The sequence below is a fragment of the Trachemys scripta genome, unplaced genomic scaffold, assembly GCF_013100865.1.
Source record: "Trachemys scripta elegans isolate TJP31775 unplaced genomic scaffold, CAS_Tse_1.0 scaffold_26, whole genome shotgun sequence".
NCBI classification, from domain to species: Eukaryota; Metazoa; Chordata; order Testudines; family Emydidae; genus Trachemys; species Trachemys scripta.
In genome coordinates this window covers 5,465,575-5,492,839 of record NW_023260511.1, presented here as the reverse complement: position 1 = coordinate 5,492,839, position 27,265 = coordinate 5,465,575, and the positions used below count along the sequence as shown (strand labels likewise).

The following is a 27,265-nucleotide window of genomic DNA, read 5'->3' as shown; positions in this document are numbered from 1 at the left end:
GAAACTGCCCCACAATAACAGGACCATTCCCCTGCTTACACTGGCTGCTGACTCCTGCTCTAACCAGTAGGTACAACCACCCATGTACTGGTCACTTGGTCTCTCTGTTCTCCTCCTAGTTGTGTAGTGCGGGTGCTGTGAGCCATTGAACCAAACTGTAAACCCTGTATATGATGCCAAGGGGTGCTGCCACAGCCCCGGCACCCCTAGTTCCAGCACCCGTCAGAGGGTCTCTGTGTAGATGGTGGGGGTTTGGGCTAAAACCTGGGTAAGAGCCAGGAGTAACTGTGCAGTGAAGACAGAACCTGTGAAATCTCCTCCAAAATTTTTTCACTGACACTAGGTTACCTGTCTGCATTTGGGGTGCAAACGGCTTGATGAGGAAGCAAACAGACCTAAATCGTAATGCCTGACAGACCTCCCTGCCTCAGCTGTCCTTTGCTCAAGTCACTTCAATTCGTATCCACAGTCTACATGCAAACATCCTGGCCATTTCCTACCCAGGTTTGTCAGGGTTTGCAATAAAGATAAATATTCCCAGCAGCAGCTTTGAGCGGCATGGTAAGGGGGCGGCGGCGTGCGCGCATGGGGCACTGAAGGGGTTTGGTAGGGGGTCCCAGTGGGCAGTCAGGGGACAGGGAGCAGTTGGATGGGGTGGAGGTTCTGAGGTGGTCTGGGGTCGGGAACAAGGGGGGTTGGATAGGGCATGGGAAGATAGGGGCCAGGGGTCAATCAGGGGACAGGGAGCAGGGGGGTTGGATAGGAAGTGGGGTCCCGTGGGGTGGTCAGGGGACAAGGAGCGGGGGGGGGGGGGGGGGGGGGGTGGGGGGGCTGGGGGGGGGGCAGGGGGGGGGCAGCAAGGGGGAGGGGGCGGTTAGAGTGCGAGGGCCAGGCTGTTTGGGGGCACAGCCTTCCCTACCCAGCCCTCCATACCGTTTCGCACCCCGATGTGGCCCTCAGGCCAAAAAATTTGCCCACCCATGCGTTAGGGCATCTGTGTCCCATCACCCACATTGGTGTCTCAGCAAGAGAGTATTTTTCCCTTGTCCTCATGTCACCTCAGGGACTGGATCAATTCTTGCTCAGTCCTCCTCAGACTTTTCCACTTTATTATTCCCCTTCTTTCCTCTCTCCCCACCCCCCAGGCATTCAACCCAGCTTCTCACTTCTAAATGCTGATGCTGCTTACTACTATTCCAAAGAAGACAAGTCACAGACATCAGAGAAATGTAGGGTTGGAAGGGATTTCACGAGGTCATCTAGCCCATCCTCCACACTGAGGCAGGACTCTATAAACCTAGACCATCCCTGGCAGGGGTTTGTCCAACCTGTCCTTAAAAATCTCCAGTGATGGGGATCCCACCTGTTCCAGACAGGGCCGGCTCCAGGGTTATCGCCGCCCCAAGCAGCCAAAAAAAAAAAAAAGCCACGATCATGATCACGATCTGTGGCGGCAATTTGGCGGAAGGTCCTTCACTCCGAGCGGGAGTGAGGGACCATCCACTGAATTGCCGCCCCTTTCCGAAGTGGACGTCCCAAGCACCTGCTTGGTAAGCTGGTGCCTGGAGCCGGCCCTGGTTCCAAAGCTTAGCTACCCTTAGAGTTAGAGTTTTTCCTCATAACTAATCTGAATCTCCCTGGCTGCAGATTAAGCCCATTCTTTCTTGATCTATTTCCTGTGGACATGGAGAGCAATTGCTCAGTGTCTCCTTTATAACAGACCTTAACATATTGGCAGACTGCTATCAGGTCCCACTCAGCCTTCTCTTCCCTAACAAAACAAGCCCTATCATTTCAACTTTTCCTCACAGGTCAGGTTTGCTAAATCTTGGATGAGCTGTGTTGCTCTCCTCCAGACTCACTCCAGTTCTTACACCTGGTTCTGTCTGACCATGTGATGCCCAAAGCTCAGGAGCAGAGGAGGGGCACACCTGGTCTGCAGGTTTCCATCACAGTGCCTGCCATCATGCGGTCCTGGGGTGCTGTCCTCGGGAGCCAAAAAATCTTACCGTGTTACAGGTGAAACTGTGTTATTTCGAACTTGCTTTGATCCGCCGGAGTGCACAGCCCTCCCCCCCCCCCCCGCCGCCGCCCCCTCGAAGCACTGCTTTACCACGTTATATCCGAATTCGTGTTATATCGGGTTGTGTTATATTGGGGTAGAGGTGTACCTTGTAGTGACAGGATAGAGCATGGGGAAGAGAATGGGGACAAGATGGGAAATGTATCCACAAGGTTTCCATGGCCCCAGGCAGGCCCTAGTACCCCCAAGCGAATTCTGTGTGTCCACGTTGCATGTGGAGCTGTATAGGGGAACCCTTGAGGCCAATTCAGCAGTGCAAGACACAGGAGTGTAAGTTGTGTGTCCAGGTGTGGTGCAGAGTGGTACTTATCCCAGAACCCCATGCATTACTTCCAGGCACAGAGCATTCTGGGTAATTGTTGTGAGATCTCACCTGCAGCTCAGAGGAGCTGTGAGGCAGGGGTCAGACCTGTCACCCCTCCTATCATGCTCCAGACCTCAGCTCCCACCATTTCCACATGGATGTTGCAGGAGACAAATTCCAACTGGAAACAGGCACAAATGCACAACAGGGAAGGCAGTTAAGCATTGGGTCACAGGCCCAAGGGACATGGGGGGTTCTCCAGCACTGGAGTTTTTACACCAAAATTCCAGCTTTGATCAGCAGAGGAAAACCGAAAAGACAGAAAAATGAAAAAAATGAAAAAAACCCAAACCAGGGCATCCTTCATTGTCCTGCATCCTGGGGCAGGCAGGGAACACAACAAGGACATTTCAAAATGTTTCCAAAAGACATGTAATCAAATATTCCAAATGTCTTTCCGTTTTGGAGTTGCAGCTGGTTTCCTCCTTTGGCCAGCTCTAGATAACACCCATTTCCTTGCCCTTTTAGAAAGGAAGAGCTTTTGCATAAGTTTTGCCTTAATGTTCCAGACAAACACCACAGGGTTCTGGAGGCTGGGAGGTGGAGTCCTCCAGGCAGCAGCCAGATCTCCCCTGGAGACACCCCTGACCTCCCGGCTTACTTACTGACAGTGCGTGGGAACATTTATTGCTCATTGCCAAAGCCCAGCTTCCTCATATGTGTTGGGTGCTCGGCAGAAGCAGCGAGAACCCTTGTGCGAGGAGGAACTCAGCTGAGACTTGCTGAAAATCCTTGTGCGCACCGGTGAGCCACATTGATGGACAAGAGTGAAGCCATCGAAGAGATTCTTAAAGGTGTGGACCATTCAAGATGTGTGGGAGTCGAGATAACCAACAAAACGACCATGACCCTCGCATCCCCAGGGTACGTGGGATTGTTTTATCCAGAATGCTTATTTCCACATGCTCTCTCTCTACATCTAGAGCAGTATATATTTCTCTCGGTAGCTTCCCCAAACGTCAGTTCCCATTTAGTTTCTTTTTACAAAGCCTCTTTATTTTGTGTAGCTCACAAGCTTGTCTCTATCACCTCACCCAACTTGTCTCTCTAAAGTAGGTGGGACTGGGAGCTGCTTGGATGGGAAGGGCACAAGACTGAAGAAAGTGGTGCTTAAATAGGGAAGGCCTTTGTCCAGCATGGGCCTGAAAACAGATGATTCAATAAAAAAGGAAGGGTAAAGACAAGGCAAGGGCATTGTGCATATCCACCAGGGGCAGAGTTAAGGGTGCATTGTGCCACTTTGACATTTTCTACTTACAATTTTTGTATGCGTAAATAAAGATATTGGGCAGGTGCTACCATAGCAAATGCCAGATAGTGTCAGGGCAAAGATCTTCAAGTGAAAGTCCACAGGGAATGGCTGTTTAAGGGAAAAGATCTTTGAATCTACAAATTTCAGCCAGATCTGGTGAGACATTCCTGGCTAAACACAGACACTAGAAGCTGACTTGTTGTTCAGGGAAAGATAGCTGGGGAAATGCACAGCCGCAGCCCCAAGGTGGGTTAACCCAAGGGGATGGAACTTCCTGCTCCATGCATGGAGTACAATTATCCTGTTAATTCCAGGGACTCAAATGGGGGAGGGATAGCTCAGTGGTTTGAGCATTGGCCTGCTAAACCCAGGGTTGTGAGCCCAATCCTTGGGGGGACCATTTAGGGCACTGGGGTAAAAAAATCTGTCTGGGGATTAATCCCCCTTAAGTAGGGGATTGGACTAGATGACCTCCTGAGGTCCCTTCCAACCCTAATATTCTATGTCTGCTTTGCTAAGAGCTAGTGATTATAGTAATCCCACTGCTGAGGATGCAACATAACAAGTCAATTTCCTATCTCCCCACAGCGTTTTCTGTTACAGCGGTCACACCTTCAGTCCTGTCCCACCATCCATCGGCCCCCAGAGCAAAGAGACCTGTGTGTTTGTGAAAAGGAACTTCAGCACTTGGGGGATTGCAGGAGTCTTCACCTATGAGTCAGACAGGTTCTCATTTATTGCCATGTTCTCCAACCCTTTGGACAACAACCTAAACAAACTTGAGTACGGACTGGAAATCTTTGAAGGCAAAAAGAACTTCAGGGAAAATGACCTGAAGTTAAAGTATGAAGAAATGCGCAGCTGCATGGCTCGAACGGAAACATACGTAAGCGAGAAACTTGGCAGAAATTCAACAGCTCTTGTTGTTAAGCTAGGGCAGTTTAAAATTTCTGGCACCATGTCCAACCACAGCAAAGCTATCTTTAAGATACTGATTGAAGAAACTGATTCCCCTCCCGCCTACTCTCCAGCATCTAACGAGCCACAATGCTTATTTCAGAAACCCAAGCAATAAAATCCCCGCAAATGATTGAACTGCCCCATGATGCATTTCAAATGAGCGGGAAATGTCTCCTCCTTTTGAATCCTTTCGACATGCTGCAGAATTCAGGCTGTTTTTCCCCTAAGAAGTTCCCTGCTTTTTGTCTGCTTGGGAACTTCTCATGAACAAACTCTGGGATTTGCAAACTGTTTGAGTTTGGTCATTTTTCACCTACAACTTTTAATGAAGATTTTCTCCCTCTTTGTTTGTCTGCTTATGTTGCATTTTAATCTATTTTTTTAATTCCCAGTTGCTGCCAGTTATGCCCGCTCCTTAGCTGTCCAAAATACGGCCTGCTTTTATCCCAAATAATAGTCTGAAAAGAACATTTTCCTACAAAAATATTTTTGACTAAATCCCATTTTTTGGTGGGAAAATGATTCTGATAAAAAAGTTTTAATTCGTGGTAGTGCAGTGGTTTAACAGCCTCCTCAAAACTAGAGCAGGGGCTTGTTAGGTTATAAGGCTCAATATGGAGCAAAAAATTAATGGAAAAGAAGAGAGATTTGCTGGGGGGGAGTGTATTTAGTAATGGCTGTTTTGTCTGTATGTTGCAAAAAAAGATCTTATGATCCTAGGCTGGCCTTTTCCCATGTCAATAAAATAAGTGGAAATAAAAGTGAAAAGCCTAAATCAAGAGAGATTGTACATCTGCATTCCTTTGATGATGATGATGATTACACTCATTAAAATGTTTTGCAGTCTGTTTCCCTTTACTTTTATGCTTTTCTTTGACAAACAGAGGCAGGTTTTATTTTTTTTAATTGGAGGAGACTCAAACCACCCTGGGTTACACAGAACGGTCCCTCCGTACATGTCTAGCCCTGAGTGAGTGAGAGGTCGGCGTGGGGGTAGGCATGGAACAGGGGCAGTGGGTATTAGCCAGGTTGTGTTTGTGACTACTTGTGCTGTGCAATGAAGGGAGCAGGGCAGGTTCCAGCCTCCGGGGGCTATTGTCTGGCACTGTGGGATAGTCCTGGAGCTGTTCTTTTTGATCAGTAAAACAATCCAAATGGGAAAGATCCCCCCATGGGAATGAGATCCTGACACTACAGCCTTCTATTGGGGATGTGGGTCAGCAGGCTGGGGTCCTTGGTTATGCTGCTGCAGGGGAGGGTGGGGGAGGCTTGGAGCTGCAGGCCAGGTGCGCTGGCTGGGGACACACACATAGCGGGAGGCACCATGAGGGCACGTGCGGGTGGGATGGGGGGGGAAGTAAAGCCTCTAATATCCTGGAACCGGCTTCCCCAGCAGTTGTTGGTGCACAAGAGCCCCCAGCCTTCTTCCAAACCTCCAGGCTTCTTGCTGAATTGGCGGGAGGGATGAAACCTACAAATCCGCACCAGCTCACAGGACACCAGCAGGGGCGACAGAGCCCTAGGCACACCCCACAGCCCTGCCCCTAGGACATGGCCCTGCCCCTCATTGCTTGGCAATTGCCGGGGGCCCCCCACTGTCTCCTGGGTTTGCCAGGGAATTGCCACACCTCCTGTTTGGATGGCTCAGCCCCTGCTTGCCTAAGCAGAGCTCTGGGGGCTGGAGGGGTGGGGGGCTTTGTGAGCCATCCCAGCAGAGCCACAACAGGAAGGCAGCAGCAAACAAAGGGCCCTCTGCTGGGATGGTGTTGCTGGGGCCCAACCAGAACTGCAAGTGTCCTAGAGCAACACCTCTGGGACCTATTGTTACAGACTCTCTGCACACTCAGGCGGGTCACATTTCCAAGCTTTTCTCCCCAACTAAAAAGGCCTGGAAAATGCCATCCAATTGTCATCCCGTGGTTTCAGGAGATGAGCCCTGGCACAGGTGTCTGTGCCTTTCTCCAGCGCTGGAGGGGGCCAAATTCAAAACACAATCCCACAGGCACGCAAGGCTGCTCAGGTGTGAGAGGTAACGGCAATACCCAGCATGCCAGAGCAGGGTGCAGCCCGTGCTATGTCTATGGCACATGGGTAACCAGGAGAGGGACACCTTGGGGCTGGTGTGAAACCCGGACAAGGGTCTGAATTGGTGGCAAAAATACTGTCTTAGAGAGAAGGAGTGAAATGAGCATCACCCCGACTGGACGGGCAGGCCTGGGGCACAGCACAGGGTCTGGGGCTGAGCCTGGGAATGGTCCAGAGCTAGGATCTTTTCTGTCAGTGCTAACCCTCTCCAAGTGAGTTACCCCAAACAGCTCAGCGCCAGCCAGCCAGCCAGCCTGGGGTCTGCACTGACAGCCAGGGGTGAAAAGCAGCTTCTAGAGCCCTGAGCCACACTGAGCTGCGGTAGCATGTTGGTTATTTGAACCCAGAGCGCCCCCTGCTGTCAGCACAGGATGCTGGTTTGCTGGTATTTCACGGATGGGGAAGGGACTCCCAGCACACCCCAAAGGCTGTGAGGAGATGAGTCTGCCCTCAATGGAGCTAAGGAGAGTCACCATCTGAGGGTTCCCCAGGGCATTATTTGGGGGGGCAGTGAAATTCCTACAGCCCAAGGCCAGAAGGGACCACTGTGATCATCTAGCCTGAGTTCCTGTTTGGCACAGGCCAGAGATCTGCTCCACATAATGGCAGCAATTCCCCAGCTCACAGGACCCTGCAGAACGTGCTGGGTCCAAGGGCAGCCAGCTACCGAAATGGGCTCTGACTTGAGCACAAAACAGCAGGTACGAGCCTCCGGGGCCGCATGAGTCCAGCGGAGGGCAACAAAAATGATTAGGGGGCTGGAGCACGTGACTTATGAGGAGAGGTTGAGGGAACTGGTATTGTTTAGTCTGCAGAAGGGAAGAATGAGGGAGGATCCAATAGCTGCTTTTACTACCTGAAAGGGGGTTCCAAAGAGGATGGATCTAGACTGTTCTCAGTGGTAGCAGATGACAGAACAAGGAGTAATGGTCTCAAGTTGCAGTGGGGGAGGTTTAGGTTGGATATTAGGAAAAAACGTTTTCACTATGAGGGTGGTGAAGCACTGGAATGGGTTATCTAGGGAGGTGGTGGAATCTCCTTCCTTGGAGGTTTTTAAGGTCAGGCTTGACAAAGCCCTGGCTGGGATGATTTAGTTGTTGGTCCTGCTTTGAGCAGGGGGTTGGACTGGATGACCTCCTGAGGTCCCTTCTAACCCTGATATTCTATGATCCCCCTTCCCACCAGCAGCACAGCAGCCCGTCTCAGCGCCCCACCCCAAGAGCAACCTCTGTCTAGAGCAGTGAATAGCTGCATGCAGCCTCTAACGTTAACAGCTGTGTGACCACAATGAACAGCACTAACAACTTGTATTGCCGTCCTTACACTTCAGAGTAAACACCCATTGAGATGAATGGGGCTGGTTCACACCCCTCTGGAAAGTCAGGCTGGCTGCAGACTTAAGAACATAAGAACGGCTGTACTGGGTCAAACCAAAGGTCCATTAGCCCAGTATACTGTCTACCGACAGTGGCCAAAGCCAGGTGCCCCAGAGGGAGTGGACCAACAGGCAATGATCAAGTGATCTCTCTCCTGCCATCCATCTCCATCCTCTGACAAACAGAGGCTAGGGACTTAGGCACCATCACTGCATCAGGGCACGCTCATGTCAGTGCTGCCCACGCTCAGGAGATTATTGTGAGTCTGGCAATATTTTTTGTATATCTGAAAGCCCAAGCCCCTGGCATCGTGAACATAAGCCAGAATTCCAGCTTTTTTTTTTAAGGTTTGTAGCCCTCCTGGTCACAAAGAAAAGCTTCAAAATGTGACCCCTAAAGGCTCATAAATCAACAAATATAAAGAATTCTGGGTTTTTTAACTGAATGATTTTAAAGCCAATCCCATGACTTCAGGGGCCCAAATCATGACTTTCAAAGTTCTGGGGGTGGCAATACTCAGTGGAGGTTTGGGGGGTTTCTTTGCCCTGTGTGGAACATTAATTCGAATGGACCCCCCTGGTGTTGGGATGGGGGAAGCTATCACTTAATTACGTCTCACCATGGCTTGCAAACAGGCTCAAACCCTGGGCAGCTGGCTCATTTCCATGTGGTCTACTGGCTAGTGCAGAGGGCCCTATACAACCCAGCACTGCTATAGACCTGCAGTGAATGGGTGACCCTGACTTGACCCTGGGGGATTTGAGACCAGAATCCAGTGAAATGGATTAGGGGACTGGGGCACATGATTTATGAGGAGAGGCTGAGGGAACTGGGATTATTTAGTTTACAGAAGAGAAGAATGAGGAGGGATTTGATAGCTGCTTTCAACTACCTGAAAGGGGGTTCCAAAGAGGATGGATCTAGACTGTTCTCAGTGATAGCAGATGACAGAACAAGGAGTAATGGTCTCAAGTTGCAGTGGGGGAAGTTTAGATTGGATATTAGGAAAAACTTTTTCACTATGAGGGTGGTGAAGCGCTGGAATGTGTTACCTAGGGAGGTGTTGGAATCTCCATCCTTAGAGGTTTTTAAGGCCCAGCTTGACAAAGCCCTGGCTGGGATGATTTAGTTGTTGTTGGTCCTGCTTTGAGCAGGGGGTTGGACTAGATGACCTTCTGAGGTCCTTTCCAACCCTATTATTCTGATTTAGGCCACGTTTATCCATTAGGGTTGTTCCAGGGTGAGCGCCAACCTGACTCCTAGGCTCACCCCGCCTCCCATGCCCGTGGGGGGAGGCTGCAGTTCCACTGGTGGAAGAGAGGCATGTTTGGGAACAGTTGGCATCTTTTGGGTTAGAACTGCTGCCATTCCAAGCAGCAGCCAGACTAGAAGGGGCCCTGCCTGTGGCTGAGCCCCATGGAAACTTGTGACACAAGGAAGGTCAGCCACCCACAGGCACAAAGACCAAATGGATGCACTGGCTCCAGTCTCTGCATTTGGCCATAAAAGTTGGTCATTTTATGCTGGAGCCCACTTGTGCACGTCACAAAGCCACTGTACAGCACCCGGCTTTTCAGGAGTGTCCTAGCACTGCAGGAGGGAGAGGAGGAGGGCTGCGGGTCAGGATTGAGGGTCACTGGCAGCGCTGGGGAGGGACGGACCAGGGCTGGGATAGGGTTGAGGGGCACCTCAGGGCTATGGAGGCAGGGGTTGTGGGTTAGGACACCAGCATTGCTCCAGGAGATGGATTAGGTAACACCTGCCTGTTCTCCCCTTTTCCCTGCCCTACCCCCTCTTCCACAAGCACCAAACTGGGCTCACATTTAAAAACTGCTGGCTCTGGGGCAGTGGCAGTAGACCCCCGTGGGATAATAGGAGCAACTGGCGAGCTGTGATCAGGCCCGGCCCACAGAGCAGAGATGAGACAGAGACACAGTTAAATAACTGTCCTGTAATTAGTGTTGAGGAGCTGAGTGGGGGTCCCCCACCCTTCCCTACAGTAGCAATACAAAAGGGGGACCCGAGGCAGTGAGAGTCCGCGCACAGAGTCCCATGGCTTCGGTGCTGGGGAGTTTAGTGTGGAGCCAGGCACCTCCAGGCCAGCACAGGCGCAGGGTGAGTCTGGGTGCAGGGGGTTGCTGGCCCCGTGTGACCTTTTCTGGAAAAGGTCCTTCCCCAGCCTCCCCCTGCTGATGGGCAGGCACAGCCGTAAGTCCACAGGAACCAGAAGGGAACTTGGCAGCAGACAGTGCCCAGATATGCTGCCCGGCAGTCACCCCGTGCCCCGAGACGCAGGCTGGCCCAGGTGTGTAGTGACGATGCACCTGGCTCTCCCCAAGGCTGGATGAGTTTCTGGTGCAGGCAGGCCGGGCCCATCCCCTCCTCCCCACACTCCTTCCTGGGTGCAGGTGATGCAGGACCTGCCCAGGAACTTGAAATTTCCCATGACCATTTAAATAATTATCTGTGCCCAGAGGCTGCCCTGCCCCCAACTTCCTGAGGGACGGTGTGGCCCCCTGGCATGCTGGGAATGGCCAAGCCCTGCAGATGCCAACCAGTTGTGGATGGGCACTCAGCAGCCAGGCCAGGCCCCTGCAGGGGAGAGTTAGTGTTTGGAATCTATACACACGGGGTGTGGCATGTGCTGAACCAAACATGCCCACTACCGAGTGAACACAGTACCCTCAGACCATGGGCCACACACTGCCAACCTGCTGGACCACACCTCACTGCCTAAAACAGAGCAGGGCACGGCCACCACAGCACAGGGGTGCAGCACCCAGCGACAGGCTGCAGCTGTCAGGTGAACCCCCCAGGCACCGCGTGGGTGAACTGCTCAACCCACCGCTCCCTGGGGCAGAGCCCAGCGCTGCCACTTCCCCTGCCAGGTCACATCCCCTGTGCACCCCACAGAGGCTGGGGAGAACATCCCATCGCCAGCAATAGGGCAAGTTACTTCTCCCAGCTGCAGATTCTAGGTGGACCCAGATCACCGACCTGTACCTCCTAACATTCATCCATCCCTGGGCTGCCCATTGAGCAGCCCCAACCGCTTGGTGACAGTGCCCCTTGCTGGGGAACCCCACCAGGCAGCTGCATCTGCCTCTGCTCGCTGCCCCTCACCCCAGCAACTGGCTCTCGCAGGGTATCTTGCAGCAGGCCGGCAGGGCACAGCTAGACTCCCCCTTAGTCCATACGGCCCCCAGCATGATGGATCCCTAGGAACCATTGTAACCAACGTGGTATTGCGTCTGCTCCACCGAGCTCCCTGCTACATGGCATGACTCATGGGCAGCTAGGTACCCTGCTGCTGGGAGGGCAGAGTGAGCAACCATCTCCTCCCAGGCACAGCACCGGCTGATACGACTCCCACCCGCCCTGCAGGAGCTGCGGGTCTGAGAGCATCTTCACCTCAGCTACAGCCCGTTGAATTGTCTGGATTGCCCCCAAGCTTTTCCCATGCTAGCAGTAACCCTCCCCGCACTGAGCCCCAAAACGCAGCCATGGAGAGAACTGCTGGCTGATGGGTGCAATCAGCAGCCCCAGGAGAACCTGGCTCACCCCACACCCTGCTCCCCTGGGGTGGGAGGTTGTAAACCCTTCTGCTACTGCACACGTGGCGCCGCTGGTCCCATCTCACACAGCCTTGCCCTTTCTCCGCTGGGGGGTCCCTCTAAGCAGCCTTCGCTACAGGAATGCTCCCCATTGGAGCAGAGAAGGGGGTACTGCGGGGTGGGGATGGAGCAGATAAAGGACAGCTGCCTACTCTTCAACTCTGCTCTAACAGGGAGCTGCACAGGGGGGAGGGAGGGGACGCACTGTGTGCCCTGGGGGAGCTGGGTTCCCTGAGGGTCTCCTCAGAAGGCCTGGAGAGGCAGATGGCTCAGGAGCTCTCACAGCCCCAGATGGGACAAGGCTGCTAGGGCATTAACCAGGGGACTCTCCTTCCAGTGCCCTGTTAATGGGTTAAATGGGTGCAGGAAAGGGGGCCGATCCTTGCTGCCCCTGCAGGAGGACTGGCCATTTGAGGAACTGGCTCCATATCTCCTAACTTCCAAGAACAGGGCTGTGTGACACAAGGGCAAGGCCCCCACAGCCCCATCTACATTCCCTCAGCACTAGCACAGGGGAGCTCAGCCATAGGTGGGAAACTGATCGGACTGAGATTGAAAACCCCCAGCAGGATTTGACCCCGGCGCTACTGTGCCAAACCCCAGACAGCTAGAGCTGGAACTGAAGGAGGCAGTCCCTTAGCTGTAGCAGGCATTTATCCTCACACCCCACACGGCTCCTGGGAGCGCCCCACACAGTGGGTACACGTGCACATAAAGGTGTGACTGCAGCAAGCACACCTGCACAAGCAACAGCGGTGGTGGGGACACATCCTGCTGCCTACTCCACACACAGCCAGGCCCGCTGGCTCTGGGTCCACACTCAGGGGCCAGCAGCACCCAACGGCTGCAACTGAACCTCGTCCTCACTAGCAAATTGGGTCCTGCCAGGACAGGAGCTGGAGGGGCCGAGGTGACCGACACGATGCCCGGTGTAACTCAGTGCAGACGGGAACACCTGTTACTGGAGCTCCAGCAGGGTGACACTCCCTGGGACTGGTGCTAGCACATGAAAGCACTCCCTAGGTGAGGTACTGTCCACGGGCGGCCCGTAACAAAAGGCAGTGCGTGATCCCACGAGAATGAGCTGGTGTGCTGGACCCGTAGAGCCCGGCCCCAGCCGCCCCATAGCTCTCGTGTGGGTCACCCAGGGGCCGGGCTCTCAGCTTGGCTAGCAGGGCCCCCTGAACTCCCACTGGCTGCACATGTCTGCAGTCTGGCACAGCAGGCATCTTTAACCCCTGCCTTCCCAGGGCAGAGGGGCCAGGAACCAGCCTGGCAAGGGAGGGCTCATTCAACCCCCCTTTGTAGCTTCTTGTCTGAGAAGGGAAATTGGGATGCACCCATCGCTTGTGTGCTGGTGCTTCTGGATGATATTTCGAGGAGCCCCTTCTGCCCTTCACCCCCTCCCTGACTTACTGTGAGAGGGAAATGCAGGCCGCCAGTCCCACTGTTCCTGGCAGATCCTATGAGTGGCCAGGGGTCAGGTAGGTAGCGAGATCCGTCCACTCGCAGTGAGGGCGGGAAGGGGGGGGAGAATCCAGACTTTCTGTTGACACCTATTTAACCCGAGCATGGAGAAGTGTCAGACCCAACACCCACCCAGAGCTGAGAACTCCCCGCACCGACTCTCCAGTCCCCAAGGCAGCTCTCCAGCCCAGCAGAGCAGACAGCACATGGGAGTGGGCCTGGCACCAGCTAGCAGCGAAGTGGCTCTGGGCTATAATTCACATTGTACGCCATTCTGGCATGTGCACACTTAGCGCAGGCTCAGAGAGCCCGATCTGGATGTGATGTAAGTTGTTTTCTTACTACGACACCAAGAGAGGGGAAAAGGTTTGAGCGGATCTCATTACCTCCCCTTCAGTCTGTGGAGCGATGGGGGTGACTCGGTCACGTACGCATCCCAGCGCCGATGAGCTGGGGGTGCCAGACGTGAGGGGCTGTAGCCCAGCCCTCACCCTGTGGGTTCAGTTCCCACAGGAAAGCAACCCAGCATCCAAAACTGGGTGGACGGGGGCTTGACTCCCCAGCCCTCATTGCAGTGGGGTACAGCGAGCAGAAGCTCCGCTCAGCTCCAGGCAGCTGGGAGCCCTGTCACTGACTGTGAAGGAACCTGCTTTCCCATCCCCCTGGGGCTCACCCAGGAGCCCAGAAAGCCCCTCCCAGCTACACGGGGAGTTGCCAGCTTGCGATCCCCTGGCAGGGACCATGCTATCCAAGGAGAGGAATCCTGGGTCACAGGGATGCTGATGGAGCAGCCCCAAGGGGCCATCCTGGCTGTGCCCAGTCTGTGTGTTGATCCTGTCGGGAAGCTGCCATGGGGCAATGGCACAGAGGTGGGGCTCACAAACCCCTTTCTAGCTGGGGAGCACAGAGGAGACAGTCTGGCCCCCTGCAGGACAGGCATGGAGCAAACCCCTCGCTGAGGAGCCAACTATTCCTCCCTTTCCCCGAGCTCCAGGGAGTGCCCAGAGAAGGGCCACGGGGCCCTGGAGCCAAGCAGCGACTCAGGCCAGGGCAACCCAGCCCTCCGCAGACCTTTAGCCCATACCCGATGCGCACATAGGAGCTTTCAGTGCCCCTTATAGTGTGAGGGTGTGGCCTGGCTGGACTGCTCCTCCCAGCATGCACTGCTTCACCCTAATGCACGAGGGACTGCAGTGCACGTTGGGAGATGTAGCCTCAATGGGCCCAGCTAGAGTGGCACCACTGGGAGCTGCATGCAGCCTGGGCCGCACTCCCCGGCGGGGCATGCTGGAGCAGGAGCCGGGTCAGCCGTCGCGGTGCACACGCTGGTGCTGCAGCAGGTTGGAGGGGTGGGCAAAGCCCTTGTCGCAGACACTGCACTTGTAGGGGGTCTCGCCTGTGTGCACCTTCTCGTGCACCGTCAGGTAGGCCAGGTCCTTGAAGAACTTGTCGCAGAAGCTGCACTTGTAGGGGCGCTCCTCGCTATGCACCCGGTGGTGCTGCAGCAGCAGCGAGGGCCGGGCAAAGGCCTTCTGGCACACCTCGCACTTGTAGGGCCGCTCGCCCGTGTGCGAGCGCTCGTGGATCACCAGGTAGGACGACTGCTTGAAGGCTTTGCCGCAGGTCTTGCAGACAAAGGGGCGCTCGCCGGTGTGCACCCGCTCGTGCGAGGAGAGGGCGTTGGACTGCTTGAAGCCCTTGCCACAGATGGGGCAGACGAAGGGCCGGTCGCCGGTGTGAACCCGCTCGTGCACCTTGAGGCTGTGACCGTAGGTGAACTTCTTGCCACAGACGCCGCAGACGTGGGGCTTGTCGTCACAGTGCTGGCGCTGATGCAGCAGCAGCGAGTTGGAGGTGGGGAAGTCCTTCCCGCAGTCGCCGCATTTGAAGGGCTTCTCGGTGCAGTGGGTGAGCATGTGGCGCTGCAGCTCGTAGGGCGTCTTGAAGCTCTTGTCGCAGCAGGCGCACTGATAGGGGCGCTCGCCGGTGTGAATGCGCCGGTGCTCCTGGAGGTTGGACGAGCGCTTGAACTTCTTGCCGCACATCTCGCAGTGGAAGGGCCGCTCCTCGGTGTGCACCAGCCGGTGGCTCTTGAAGTCCGAGTGGCGCTTGAAGGAGGCCTCGCAGAGGTCGCAGTGGAAGGGCCGCTCCTCGTTGTGCACCACTTCATGGCTGAACAGCTCCCAGGCCCGCTTGAAGGTCTTCTCGCACACGCTGCACGCGAAGGGCTTGTCGTCCACGATCACCTCCCGGATCTCCAGCTGGGGGCCTGCCCGCCTCAGGTGTGGCGGAAGCACCACCCCCTCGTCCAGCTCGCCCGCCGCACTGCCCAGCACCAGCTTGGCCGTGGAGTAGATCCCGTGCTCATCGATCAGCTGCACGAAGTCCGGCTTGGGGCGGGCGGTGCCGGGCCCAGCCAACCTGGGGGAGCTGAACCTCTTCTCCTCCTCTTCCCCCCACTCCAGTGCCAGGCCCTGGTCTTGCTCCTCCTCCCGCTTCATTGCCAGGCCCTGCCCCTCCTCCTCCTCCCGCTTCAATGCCAAGCCCTGCGCCTCCTCCTCCCCCTCTGGTGCCGGGTCCTGCCCCTCCTCCCCACTGCACTGGCGGAGTGGGAGTGAGGGCCCCACGTTGCCAGGCCCTGCCTCCTGGCCATTCTCCAAAGGTCTTTTCTTCCTCCGGAAGTTGCTGGCTTGGCCTCGCAGCAGCCGTAGCCTTTTGCCCTGAGAGGGCCCTGGCTCCTCGGCAGTGGCTGGCTGCCCCCTGTCCTGGCTTGGGGACACAGTAACCTTGCCAGGGGCCAGCTTCATGTACAGCCGGTGCTTCCGCCGGAACGGCCTGCGGGGCTGTGGTTCCCCTGGAGCCGGGGACTGGGGGGGCTCCTGGCACAGAGGGGACACCACCTCCTCTTCTCCCCCATTCTGGTTCTGGCCTGTCCCATCAGTGTCCTGGGGGGTGGCAGGGCTATGCCCCCCTTGGCACCGGCTGGGTGGGCAAAGAGGGGGAGAACTCCCGGGTCGCCCTGGAGAGCTCCCCACCATCGCTGGATCCCGCATGCTTCCACTCCGCTCCCAGGCCCCATCTTCCTTCTCCGACCAGCCCGCCTGGACCATCCGGATACAGCTCAGCGGGGACGGGGCCTTGCTGGCAGGAGAAGCCGGATCATCCTCCATGACTGTGGGTGCCAGCCCCCGTTCCAGGCAGGATCCTCTGCAAGAGAGCAGGACAGAGAATTAAGAGCCTAGCACAGCCACCTTCACACTGGCAAGGCCCACTACTCCTGCCCTAGCACTACCCGCCCAGGCCTGCCTCCCCCTCTGCCCCCACCTCCCTGCCCAATCTCCAGGCACCTATTCCAGTGAGAAAGGGCTTTTCCATGGCTCACCTGCAGCAGTTACCATGCTAATCAGCTCACCAGAGGCAGAGAGGGAATGGGGCAACACCCGCACCAGCTAGACACGTGGACAGGAGGGAAGTGCATGGTGAATGATGGAGGGAGGGGAGGATACAGGGTATGGCCCTTCCCCCATCGGCCATTACCCGGGACTATGCCGTTCCCACACATGATGTCCTACCACCCCTTTGGGCAAGTGGAGTAGCTCAGACATGGGCACAACTGTTCCAGGGACGGGAGGGTGAAAACCAAATCTAGGTGGGCGAGAGCTGGGCGAGCAGAGACAGGGACGGGAGTGGAGAACAAGGAGCAGGACAGGAGGGGATTCAAGGCATGGTCAGGATGACACATGGCTCACATCCACATAATGCTCCCTCTGGGATGCTCTCCCCCCCTGGGGGCTCCTGGGTTCCCCTGCCCCCATTCCTCCCCCATGTGTGAGGGGGGCCCCACCCTATGGTCCCCTAGAGGAAGTATCCAGGACAGGACAGGGCTCAGGACAGGGTCACGGCACCAGGAATTAGCACTCCGTCCTGGATGACTGGAGGCCTCGGCCGTGGGGGCAGTCTGTATCCAGGCTCACTCTGGTGGGACCCATCAGCCTCAGCGACTCTCTTGTGGAGGGGAGGGGAGGGGAGGAGGAGCAGGCAGCAAGGAGCTGTCCTGCTGCATGGACCAGGCAGAACCCAATGAGCTCGCCCAGCATGATAACCCCCTGCCGGATGGCTGAGCCTGCCGCCCAAGGCAGCACATCACTCCCTGGCAGGGAGCCTGCGGGACCCACACCCAAGGCTGCCGGAGGCAGAGCGACCTTCTGCATTCGAGGAGGGAGGGGAGGGGGAAAAGGTGTGGGGGGCCAAGACTCTGCCTCCCAGAGAGGAGCCCCAAGGTCCTGCCGTGACTACACATGGCCAGTGCAGAGGAGCTTGCCCTCACCAGCAGAGGCCAGGTGTAGATAAATCTCTGATAATTTTCATATGACTTTACATTGTGCCTCTTCATATAACCTTGTGGTGGGTCTACCCACATGTGACCTCTGTTTTCATGGGACTTTGTATCAAAGCCTCATTTAGAAACTTTGCATTGCCCTTGGTATAATATTATAGCCCCTAAGGATAGAATAAGATAGAAGAAAAATTTCTTTTTGCTAGCAGTAGAACAAGAGCTCTCCCTCCCCACTCTTAATCAATTGCCCTGTTGAATGAATGAGGTGTGGATGAGCAAGGCATGGAAGGCAGCACCTCCAGACAGCCTCAAATGTTGGAGAGGGGCTGGAAGCCAGACCCAACGACAATAAAACGTGTCAAGTGGGCTCATTAAAAACAAGCAGACATACCGAGGGCCGAGGGGGTTAGAAGCAAGCACCTTCTTTTGAAAACACCCTCTTTGCAGCATTGGGACAACACTCAAAAGAAAGCAGCACAAAGGACCAGCTGGTATAGATTTGCATAAGAAGAAAGCTGCTATAAAAGTGAGGTGTCTTGCAGAGGACCCCGGGTCTCATCTTGTCAACATGGGAGCATCGATCCGGATTGGCAGAAGCCCGGCTCCCCCCCCCTCCCCCATCTAACTCACCTGGCCAGTGAAGTTAAGGGGAGCAACTAATTGGTAACAAGATGGAGTGTGTTTGTGTGTGTGTGAGAGTGTAAGTGTAATATATTATATGCATATAATACAGTGTTAATGAATACATGTATTACTAATAAATGTGACGTTTTGTCTTATTCCCCCTGAAAAGATCCTGTGCAGTACTTTAAGTACAACACAGGACGTTCACAGTTCACTCACACTGAGGGACAGGCCAAAGATACCCGACGCCCTGCGCAGGGCACGATCCGATGCCATTCCTCCCACACCCACTGGCTCAGGAGCTGGGGGGGGGGGGCCTGCATCCCTCTATTTGGGGGCACCCACACCCCCGGAAAGTTCCTGCTTTAGCAGGAAAGGATCCTGCTAAAGCATTTCAGAGCCAGGCTCAGTTCATGTGACACCAAGCATGACAGTATGGACCTGCGTCACCCCGTCCCAACCATCGCCTCCACGGCCTCCTCAACAGCACCAGGACAGCCAACAAGGGACTGTCTCCATGCAGAGTTGTGCCTGTTTAACCATAAAAATGGCCATGCTGGGTCCGACCAAAGGTCCATCTAGCCCAGTATCCTGCCCTCCGACAGTGGCCAATGCCAGGTGCCCCAGAGGGAATGAACAGAACAGGGCAATTCTTGAGTGATCCATCCCGTCGTCCACTCCCAGCTTATGGCAATCAGAGGTTTAGGGACACTCTGAGCATGGGGTTGCCTCCCTGCCCATGTTGGCTAATAGCCACTGATGGGCCTATTCTCCATCAAGCTTCTCTAATTCATTTTTGAACCCAGTTATACTTTTGGCCTTCATAACATCCCCTGGCAACGAGTTCCAGAGGCTGACTGTGCATTGCGTGAAGAAATACTTCCCTATGTTTGTTTTAAACCTGCTGCCTATTAATTTCATTGGATGACCCCTAGTTCTTGTGCTATGTGAAGGGGTAAAGAACACTTGCCCATTCACTTTCTTCACACCATTCGTGATTTTATAGACTTCTATTGCATCTCCCCTTAGCTGCCTCGTTTCTAAGCTGAACAGTCCCAGTGTTTTTAATATCCCCTAATATAGAAGCTGTTGCATACGTCTAATCATTTTTGTTACCCTTCTCTGTACCAATTCTAAAATATCTTTTTTGAGATGGGGCAGTCAGAACTGCACGCAGTATTCAAGGTGTGGGCGTACCATGGATTTATACAGAGGCATTATGATATTTTCTGTCTTATTACCTATCCTTTCCTAATGATTTATAACATTGTCAGCTTTTTTGACTGCTGCAATGCATTGAGCGGATGTTTTCAGAGAACTATCCACGATGATTCTAAGAGCTCTTTCTTGAGTGGTAACAGCTAGTTTAGACCTCATCATTTGTATATATTGTCAGGATTGAGTTTTACAATGTGTATTACTTTGCATTTATCAACACTGAATTTCATCTGCCATTTTGTTGCCCAGTCACCTCATTTTGTGAGATCCCTTTGTAACTCTTCGCAGTCAGCTTTGGACTTAACTATCTTGAGTAATTTTGTATCATCTGGAATCTTTACCACGTCACTGCTTACCCCTTTTTCCAGGTCATTTACGAATATGTTGAACAGCACTGGTCCCCAGTACAGATCTGCTATTTATCTCTCACCACTGTGAAAACTGACCATTTATTCCTACCCTTTGTTTCCCATCTTTTAACCAGTTACTGATCCATAAGACGACCTTACCACCAGTCCCAGAACTGCTTACTTTGCTTAAGAGCCTTTGCTGAGGGACCTTAGCAAAGGCTTTCTGAAAGTCCAAGTACACAATATCCACTGGATCAGCCATATGCACATGTTTGTTGACTCCCTCAAAGAATTCTAATAGTTTGGTGAGGTATGATTTCCCTTTACAAAAGCTGTGCTGACACTTCCCAATCTCTGAGTCTGATAATTCTGTTCTTTACTATAGTTTCAACCAATGTGTCTGGTACTGAAGTTGGGCTTACCAGCCTATAATTGCCAGGATTGCCTCTGGAGCCTTTTAAAAAAAATTAGGATTACATTGGCTATCCTCCAGTCATCTGGTAGGCTGATTTAAGCGATAGGTTACATACCACAGTTAATATTTCTGCAATTTCATATTTGAGTTTCTTCAGAACTCTTGGTTGAATAAACAATAGTAAGTTCTCAGGAAGAGATGGTAATTTATTAATTTGTTCCAAAACTTCCTCTATCGACACCTCAATCTGGGACAGTTCTTCAGATTTTTCACCTAAAAAGAATGACTCAGGTGTGGGAATCTCCCTCACATCCTCTGCTGTGAAGACCGATGCAAAGAATTCATTTAGCTCCTCCACAACAACCTCTATTTCCTTGAATACTCCTTTAGCACCTTGATCATCCAGAAGCCCCAATGATTGTTTGGCAGGCTTCCTGCTTCTGATTTACTTACAATTTCTTTTTTGTTGTTAGTTGCTGTCGTTTGTTAGTTGTTCTTCAAATTCTTTTTTGGCCTGCCTCATTATACTTTTACACTCAACTTGCCAGAGTTTATGCTCCTTTCTATTTTCCTCAATAGGATTTGACTTCCAATTTTTAAAAAGACATCTTTGTTGCCTCTAACTCCCTCTTTTACTCTGTTGATTAACCATAGTGGCATTTTTTGGTCCTCTTACTGTCCTTTCTCTTTAAACTATGATTTGGGGTATACATATAGTTTAAGCCCCTATTATGGGATTTGTAAAAAAGTTTCCATGCAGCTTGCAGGCATGTTACTCTTGTGATTGTTCCTTTTAATTTCTGTTTAACAAGCCTCTTCATTTTTGTGTCATTCCCCTTTTTGCAGTTTAATACTATGGCATAGGTTTCTTTAGTATTTTTCCCCCTACAAGGATGTGAAATTCAGTTACACTCTGGTGGCCATTACCAAGTGGTTCAGCTATATTCACCTCTTGGACCAGATCCTGTGAACCACTTAGGACTAAATCAAGAATTGCCTCTCCTCTGGTGGGTTCCAGGACTAACTGCTCCAAGAAGCAGTCATTCATGGTGTCTAGAAACTTTATCTGTGCATCCCATTCTGAGGTGACGTGTACACAGTCAATATGGGGATAACTGAAATCCCCCATTATTACTGAGTTTTCTGTTTCTGTAGATTCTCTAATTTCCCTCAGCATTTCTCAATCACCTTTACCATCTCGGTCAGGTGATCACTTGCATATTCCTACTATTATTAGTCAAGCATGGAATGTCTATCCATAGAGATTCTATGGTACTGTTTGATTAATTTAAGATTTTTTTCTATATTTGACTCTTTGCTTTCTTTCACATATTCTACCACTCCCCCACCAGCATGGCCTACTCTGTCATCCTTACATATTTTTTACCCTGGTATTTCTGTGTCCCATTGATTATCATCTTTCCACCATCTTTCTGTGATGTGTATTTTATCAATATCCTCATTTAATATGAGGCATCCAAGTTCACCCATCTTCATATTTAGATTTCTTGCATTTATATACAAGCTCTTATCAAAATTTAGCCCTCTGCTTTCATGTGGTGTAACTGGATAGGACTCTTGTTTGACTGTTTGTCTTTGGTTCCTACCTGTATTTATCAACTTCTATCCTCACCTGTCTACTAGAATATAGAGTATCCTCTAATAAATCCTCGAGTAAGGGACATGTCTGTCTGAACTGCATGCTTCTGCACATCAGAACTGCCACTGCAAACCGGTTCAGTTAAACTGGCGCCTAAGGCCCCATGGATGCCCCTACTGGACACAAGTCACCCCCACAGGTCGGTTTGGGCCAATCCCCCTGCAAGCCAGGATCATGATTGTAGCAACAAGAGAGCCTCCATGCAGCCACCAGCGCCGTGCCAGCTAGGTATACCCGCTGAGCTGAGGGGCGCAGGCTGTCACCCCAATGGGCAGGCAACCGACCTGCAGCACTGACATTGAAAACAGTGATAGAGGTGCCTGAAGCAATTCACAGGTTGACACTGACTCTGCCCCAATGCACAGAAGGCTGATCCACGCCCCCATAGGGTGCACACAGTGGTTTCTTCCTTCTCAGAGGGTGCACACTGTGGTCTCCCCCATCCTCATCCCACGCCCCCACATAGGGGGCGCGCGCACACACACAAAATGGTCTCTCCCACCCCACCCCTGACAGGGAGCACAGACACAATGATTTCCCCCATCCTCCCCATAGAGCACATACACACTGGTCTCCCCCCCCCATCGGGTACATTTACAGACAATGGTCTCCCCCATCCCCACGGCATAGAGCACACACACTGATCACTCCCATCTCGTACATTTACAGACAATGGTCTCCCCCATCCCCACGGCATAGAGCACACACACTGATCACTCCCATCTCCCCATAGGGGACATTCACAGATAATGGTCTCACCTATCCCCAGGGCATAGAGCGCGCACGCACACACACAGGTCTCCCTCATCGGGGGCACACAGGCTTGGGAAGGATGGCTTTCACCAAGCTAACCCTTCAAGAGTCCCGTTTAAACCTAATTTCTTCAAGCCTTGGGCAATATCCACAGATATTACACCACAGGTCTTTGGGAATCTCTTAGAGATGCTCAACCCACATCGGCTGTCTCCCTTGGTTTGGGTTAACTCAAATCCCACTTCTGGGGCAACTGTGTGACCCCTCGACCCCTTTTGGGTACCCAATCTGGGTCTTAGTGTTCTCAACACTGGGCCCTACCACCACCCTGCACTACAAGTACCTTAGGCTTCATGTTCACTGACCACATTTTAAGCTCATGGGGACAGATCCCATGGAGTTGTTTCAAACCAATAGGTTATATAAATTCTCCAGCGTAGTGATGTAAGAACAGCCCTACTGGGTCAGATCAATGGTCCGTCTAGCCCAGTATCCTGCTTTCTGACAATGGTCACTGCCAGAGGCTTTAGAGGGAATGAACAGAACAGGGCAATTAGAGTGATTTGTCCTCTGTCATCCAGTCCAGGCTTCTGGAAGTGAGAAGTTTAGGGACACCCAGAGCATGGGGTTGTGTCCCGGACCATCTTGATAGACATACCCTCCATCAACTTCTCCAATTCTTCTTCTGAACCCAGTTATATTTTTGGCCTTCACAACATCCCTTGGCGACGAGTTGCACAGACTGACTGTGCGTTGTGTGAAGAAGTACTTCCTTATGTTTGTTTTAAACCTGCTGCCTTTTAATTTCATCAGGAGACCCCTGGTTCTTGTGTTATGTGAAGGGGGAAATAACACTTCCTTCACACCCTTCATGATTTTATAGACCTCTGTCATTACCCCCATTAATCGTCTGTTCTAAGCTGAACAGTCCGTCTTTTTAATCTCTCCTCATATGGAAGTTGTTCCATACCCCTCATCATTTTTGATGCCCTTCTCTGCACTTTTTCCAATTCTAATATCTTTTTTGATGCCTGCACCTTTTTACTCCATTTGTGGAGAGATTCTCCCATCAGGGTAGTGGCTTCCAAACACATCACACCTTGGATCTTTTGCACACACGGAAACCTTTTCCTAGAAGCTTCAGGTGTTGATTCAAATGTAAGCAACAAAGCCCCCAGTGTCAACTCCACCCAGCTGGCTATATGCCTCTTATAGCTTGGGACCAAATAACAGGGTCAGACAGTGAAGCCAGTCCACAGGGTCAACCAGGTTCAAATTGCAAGCATTCTCAATGGCATCTATATCCCACTTCCCCATAAACTGGGGCAATTTGATATCTAGACTCCTTGCGTTACTGGCTTCCCATGGTCTCTCCCCACCTACCCCTCTCTGGGAACTTGTGCTCCTTCACTTCTCCCTAGCCAGTTCATGCTGGTGCTGCTCCTCCTCCTGTTTTTACTGTTTCTATCAATCAGCTCACTCTCTTTCATGGTCCTTTAGTGTCTGTTCCTTTAGTTGAAGCTTCCTCACTTCCAGCTCCAACTTCCACTGTTCCAACTCTGGCGATGGGGAGTCAGGTCGTGAGGACACCCTGCTACTGCCTCTGTTGCCCTCAGACTCTCTCAGGACTCCACCTGGGCCTGGACCCTGGCTCGATCACCCTTCTCCGGCCATGCAACGAGCTGGGCCTTGTTTAACTTCCCAACATTTAACCCTCTTTCTGTACATGGCTCTTCTTAGGGAGGTGAATATACAGCACTGTCTTGCCTTTTCTTTTGACTAATCTTGTTTTGACTGCTGCAAGTCACTTACTGCAAAATATTATTGGTGTATTCAGCATCCCACCTCTACCACCAACTGTCCCAGGCCCATGGGATCTGTGTTATACCTCAGATTTTGAACAGCTCCTTGGAGGAACCCCATCAGTGTGCCAGACCCCCCCTTCTTCCTTAAGGGTGGGCTACACAGCCTCAAAGCCTCAGCGCCTGGGCCTCTGGGCTCCAGCCCGCCTTCTTCACCCTGTGAGCTCTGCCAGCAAGTCTCACTGAGACAGAGTCCTGTTCAGAGACTTTTTGCCCTCTCCCGGGATCAAGGCACCTCATCAAGGATTTTCAATGACACCAGGCAGCCCTTTCAAAACAGAGCAGGGTTTATTAGCCAACTGGAACACAGCAGGGCAGTCCTTAGGTTAGCACAGAGAAGCAAAGGTGAAGACAGAATTCAGACTGGCCAAGGCCAGGGCTCCACCCAGCCAAGCTGCTAGAATCCATTTTGGCTCTCTGTCTGAGGTGACAGTGTCTGTCTCTCTCCAAAGACCAGCTCTTAACATAGCCACCTGATACCTCCCCCTTTGTTCTCCAGCTCAGGGTCTTTCTTTGGTCTGCTTCCTTCCTTTTGGCTGTTGGTTGCTAGGCATGAAAGTCCCTGCTATTCAGGTTTCCACTGTTTTTCAGGATCCTCCATTAATTTTGGATTGGTTTCAGCCAGTCCTTTAACAGCCCATTGATACCATCCCAGACAATAATTACCTGACCCAATGTCTTATGTCATGTCTACTGCTCTTTTGAACCCTTTACATTCCATGCACAGCAATGCAAAACACAAAGAGAAACTGAGGCACACATATGAATCATACAGATATTAGCAAAATTCCCACATTTGTCACGCCCTACAGAAGTGGGAGGGGGGGTGAGGAGGATTCTCCGAAGGACATGCTGAAGGAGTGATTAGAGAGGTAGGAGGAGAATTAGGAGAGGACAGAGTCACAGAAGCCCAAGTAGGACTAGATTGCAAGAAAAATAGCATGGTCAACTGCATCAAAGGTCGGTGGCTGGCGAAGAAGGATGAGGATGGAGCAGTGACTCTTGAGATTTGGTTAGCGACAGGTCACTGGAGATTTTGGTGAGAGCTGCCTCAATGTAGTGTTGGGAGTGGAAGCCGGATTGGAGAGGGTCTCGGATGGAATTGGAGGAAAGGAATTGAGAGAAGAGTGGGCTCAGGGACTTTTGTTTTGGTTTAAAATGGGAACCTACATGGGGAATATTTAACAACAGGCTCTTCAATCTAGGAGAGAAAGCTTGAACATGACTCAATGGCTGGAAGCTGAAGCCAGACAAATTCAGCCTGGAAATAAGATGTAAATGTACAATGGGGAAGGTGACGAATCATTGGAAGAAGGTAGGTAACTGGGGTCATGGCAGATTCTTCATCACTTACCATTTCTGAACCCGGACAGGATGTTTTTGTAAGATCTCTGCTCCGGGGATCAGTGTGGGGCAGTTCTCTGGGCCGTGCTAGCTTATGGGAAGGGTCCCTTCTACCTTGGGATCTAGGACTCCGCACAGGGCACATCCACCCCGGTCTTCCCGCCCCATCCACGGCCACCCCAATGGTCTCCCCCATCTCCTTCCTGCCCCCCCCGCACATTACTATCCCCCATCTGCTACCCCATCCCCATAGGGTGCATAAGATGGTCTCCCCACATCCCCTTCCTGCCCCCCCCATGCACAGTGGTCTCCCCCCCATCTGCAACCACATCCCCCCCTCAGGGTGCACACAATAGTATCCCCCATCTCCATCCATGCCCCGCCCCAATCACCCTCAGCACATCATAATCCCCCTCCATCCCCCCCCCCAATGGTCTCCCCCATCCGCAAGCCCATCCTCACCCTGGTCTCCCCCATCCTCCCCGGGCGCACAAATAGTCTCGCCCGCCCCGCTGCGCGCATGGGGCGCGGACGGGCCCATTCTCTCCCGGGGAGGGGTGTTTATCTCCGGGGGCAGTGGGGAACTCACCGGGCCACCACCACCAGCTCGCTCCCCTCTACCCTTCACATCCGGCCGGTGTCTCAGCAAAACGTCTCCCCCGCTCCGCCGACCGTCCAACCAGTCCTTCCCCCCAGCAACACTTCCGAGCTTCAGCACCCGTGCCCACGTGACTAGGGGCAGCCCCACTTCCGGCGCCAGGGAGATGGCCAGAGCTTGGACCCCCGTTCGCTCTGCGCGTGAGAGCGGCTGTGCACATGCGCAGTAACCCCCCCGTCCCTGGGCTGGGCAGTGAGTCTGCTCACCCCCGGTCCGCGGCTGCACCGCGACTAATCGATACTCGGTGCCCAGCTGGTGATAATCAATGTCTGGTGCCGATAAACGGCCACTGATCAACCAGTCGCTAGGGTGACCAGATGAGGGAAAGAAAAATATCGGGACACATTAGGGGGGTGCCCGCAGGAAGCCGAGTCAGCCCTGCCGGTGGATATCGGGGCAAATTGTGTCCCGATCAAAGATTGGCGGGACGCGGGACAAACCCCGAAATATCGGGTCGTCTGGTCACCCTACCAGTAGCCGCCCACCAACCGCTAACAGCCCCAATGGCCAGTCCCCAACCATCAGTAACCAATCGTCAACCAATAAGAGCCCCAACGGCCAGTCCTCAATCAGTAACGGACAACCAACTGCTAACAGCTCCAACGGCCAGTCCCCAACCATCACTAACCGATCACTAACAGCCCCAACGGCCAGTCCCCAACCATCACTAACCGATCACTAACAGCCCCAACGGCCAGTCCCCAGCAATCAGTAACCGACAACCGATCACTAACAGCCCCAACGGCCAGTCCCCAGCAATCAGTAACCGATCACCAACCGCTAACAGCCCCAACGGCCAGTCCCCAGCAATCAGTAACCGACAACCGATCACTGACAGCCCCAA

The 27,265-nt window shown here is 53.0% G+C and overlaps 1 protein-coding gene across 1 annotated transcript; it reads right to left on the bottom strand.

Annotated features, from left to right (window-relative positions):
• Positions 1 to 10,051: 10,051 nt before the first annotated feature.
• LOC117870355 (zinc finger protein 2-like) lies at positions 10,052 to 26,341 on the bottom strand. Its single transcript, XM_034757494.1, has 2 exons — positions 26,226 to 26,341; positions 10,052 to 16,408 (listed from the first exon to the last, which is right to left on the bottom strand). The coding sequence occupies exon 2, from the start codon at positions 16,369 to 16,371 to the stop codon at positions 14,506 to 14,508; it is 1,866 nt and encodes a 621-aa protein (XP_034613385.1). The 5' UTR covers positions 16,372 to 16,408; positions 26,226 to 26,341; the 3' UTR covers positions 10,052 to 14,505.
• Between the last annotated feature and the right edge of the window lie 924 nt (positions 26,342 to 27,265).

Bases quoted from the DNA above. Each gene is read 5' to 3' on its own strand.
- LOC117870355 (XM_034757494.1), bottom strand. From the start codon at position 16,371: ATGGAGGATGATCCGGCTTCTCCTGCCAGCAAGGCCCCGTCCCCGCTG.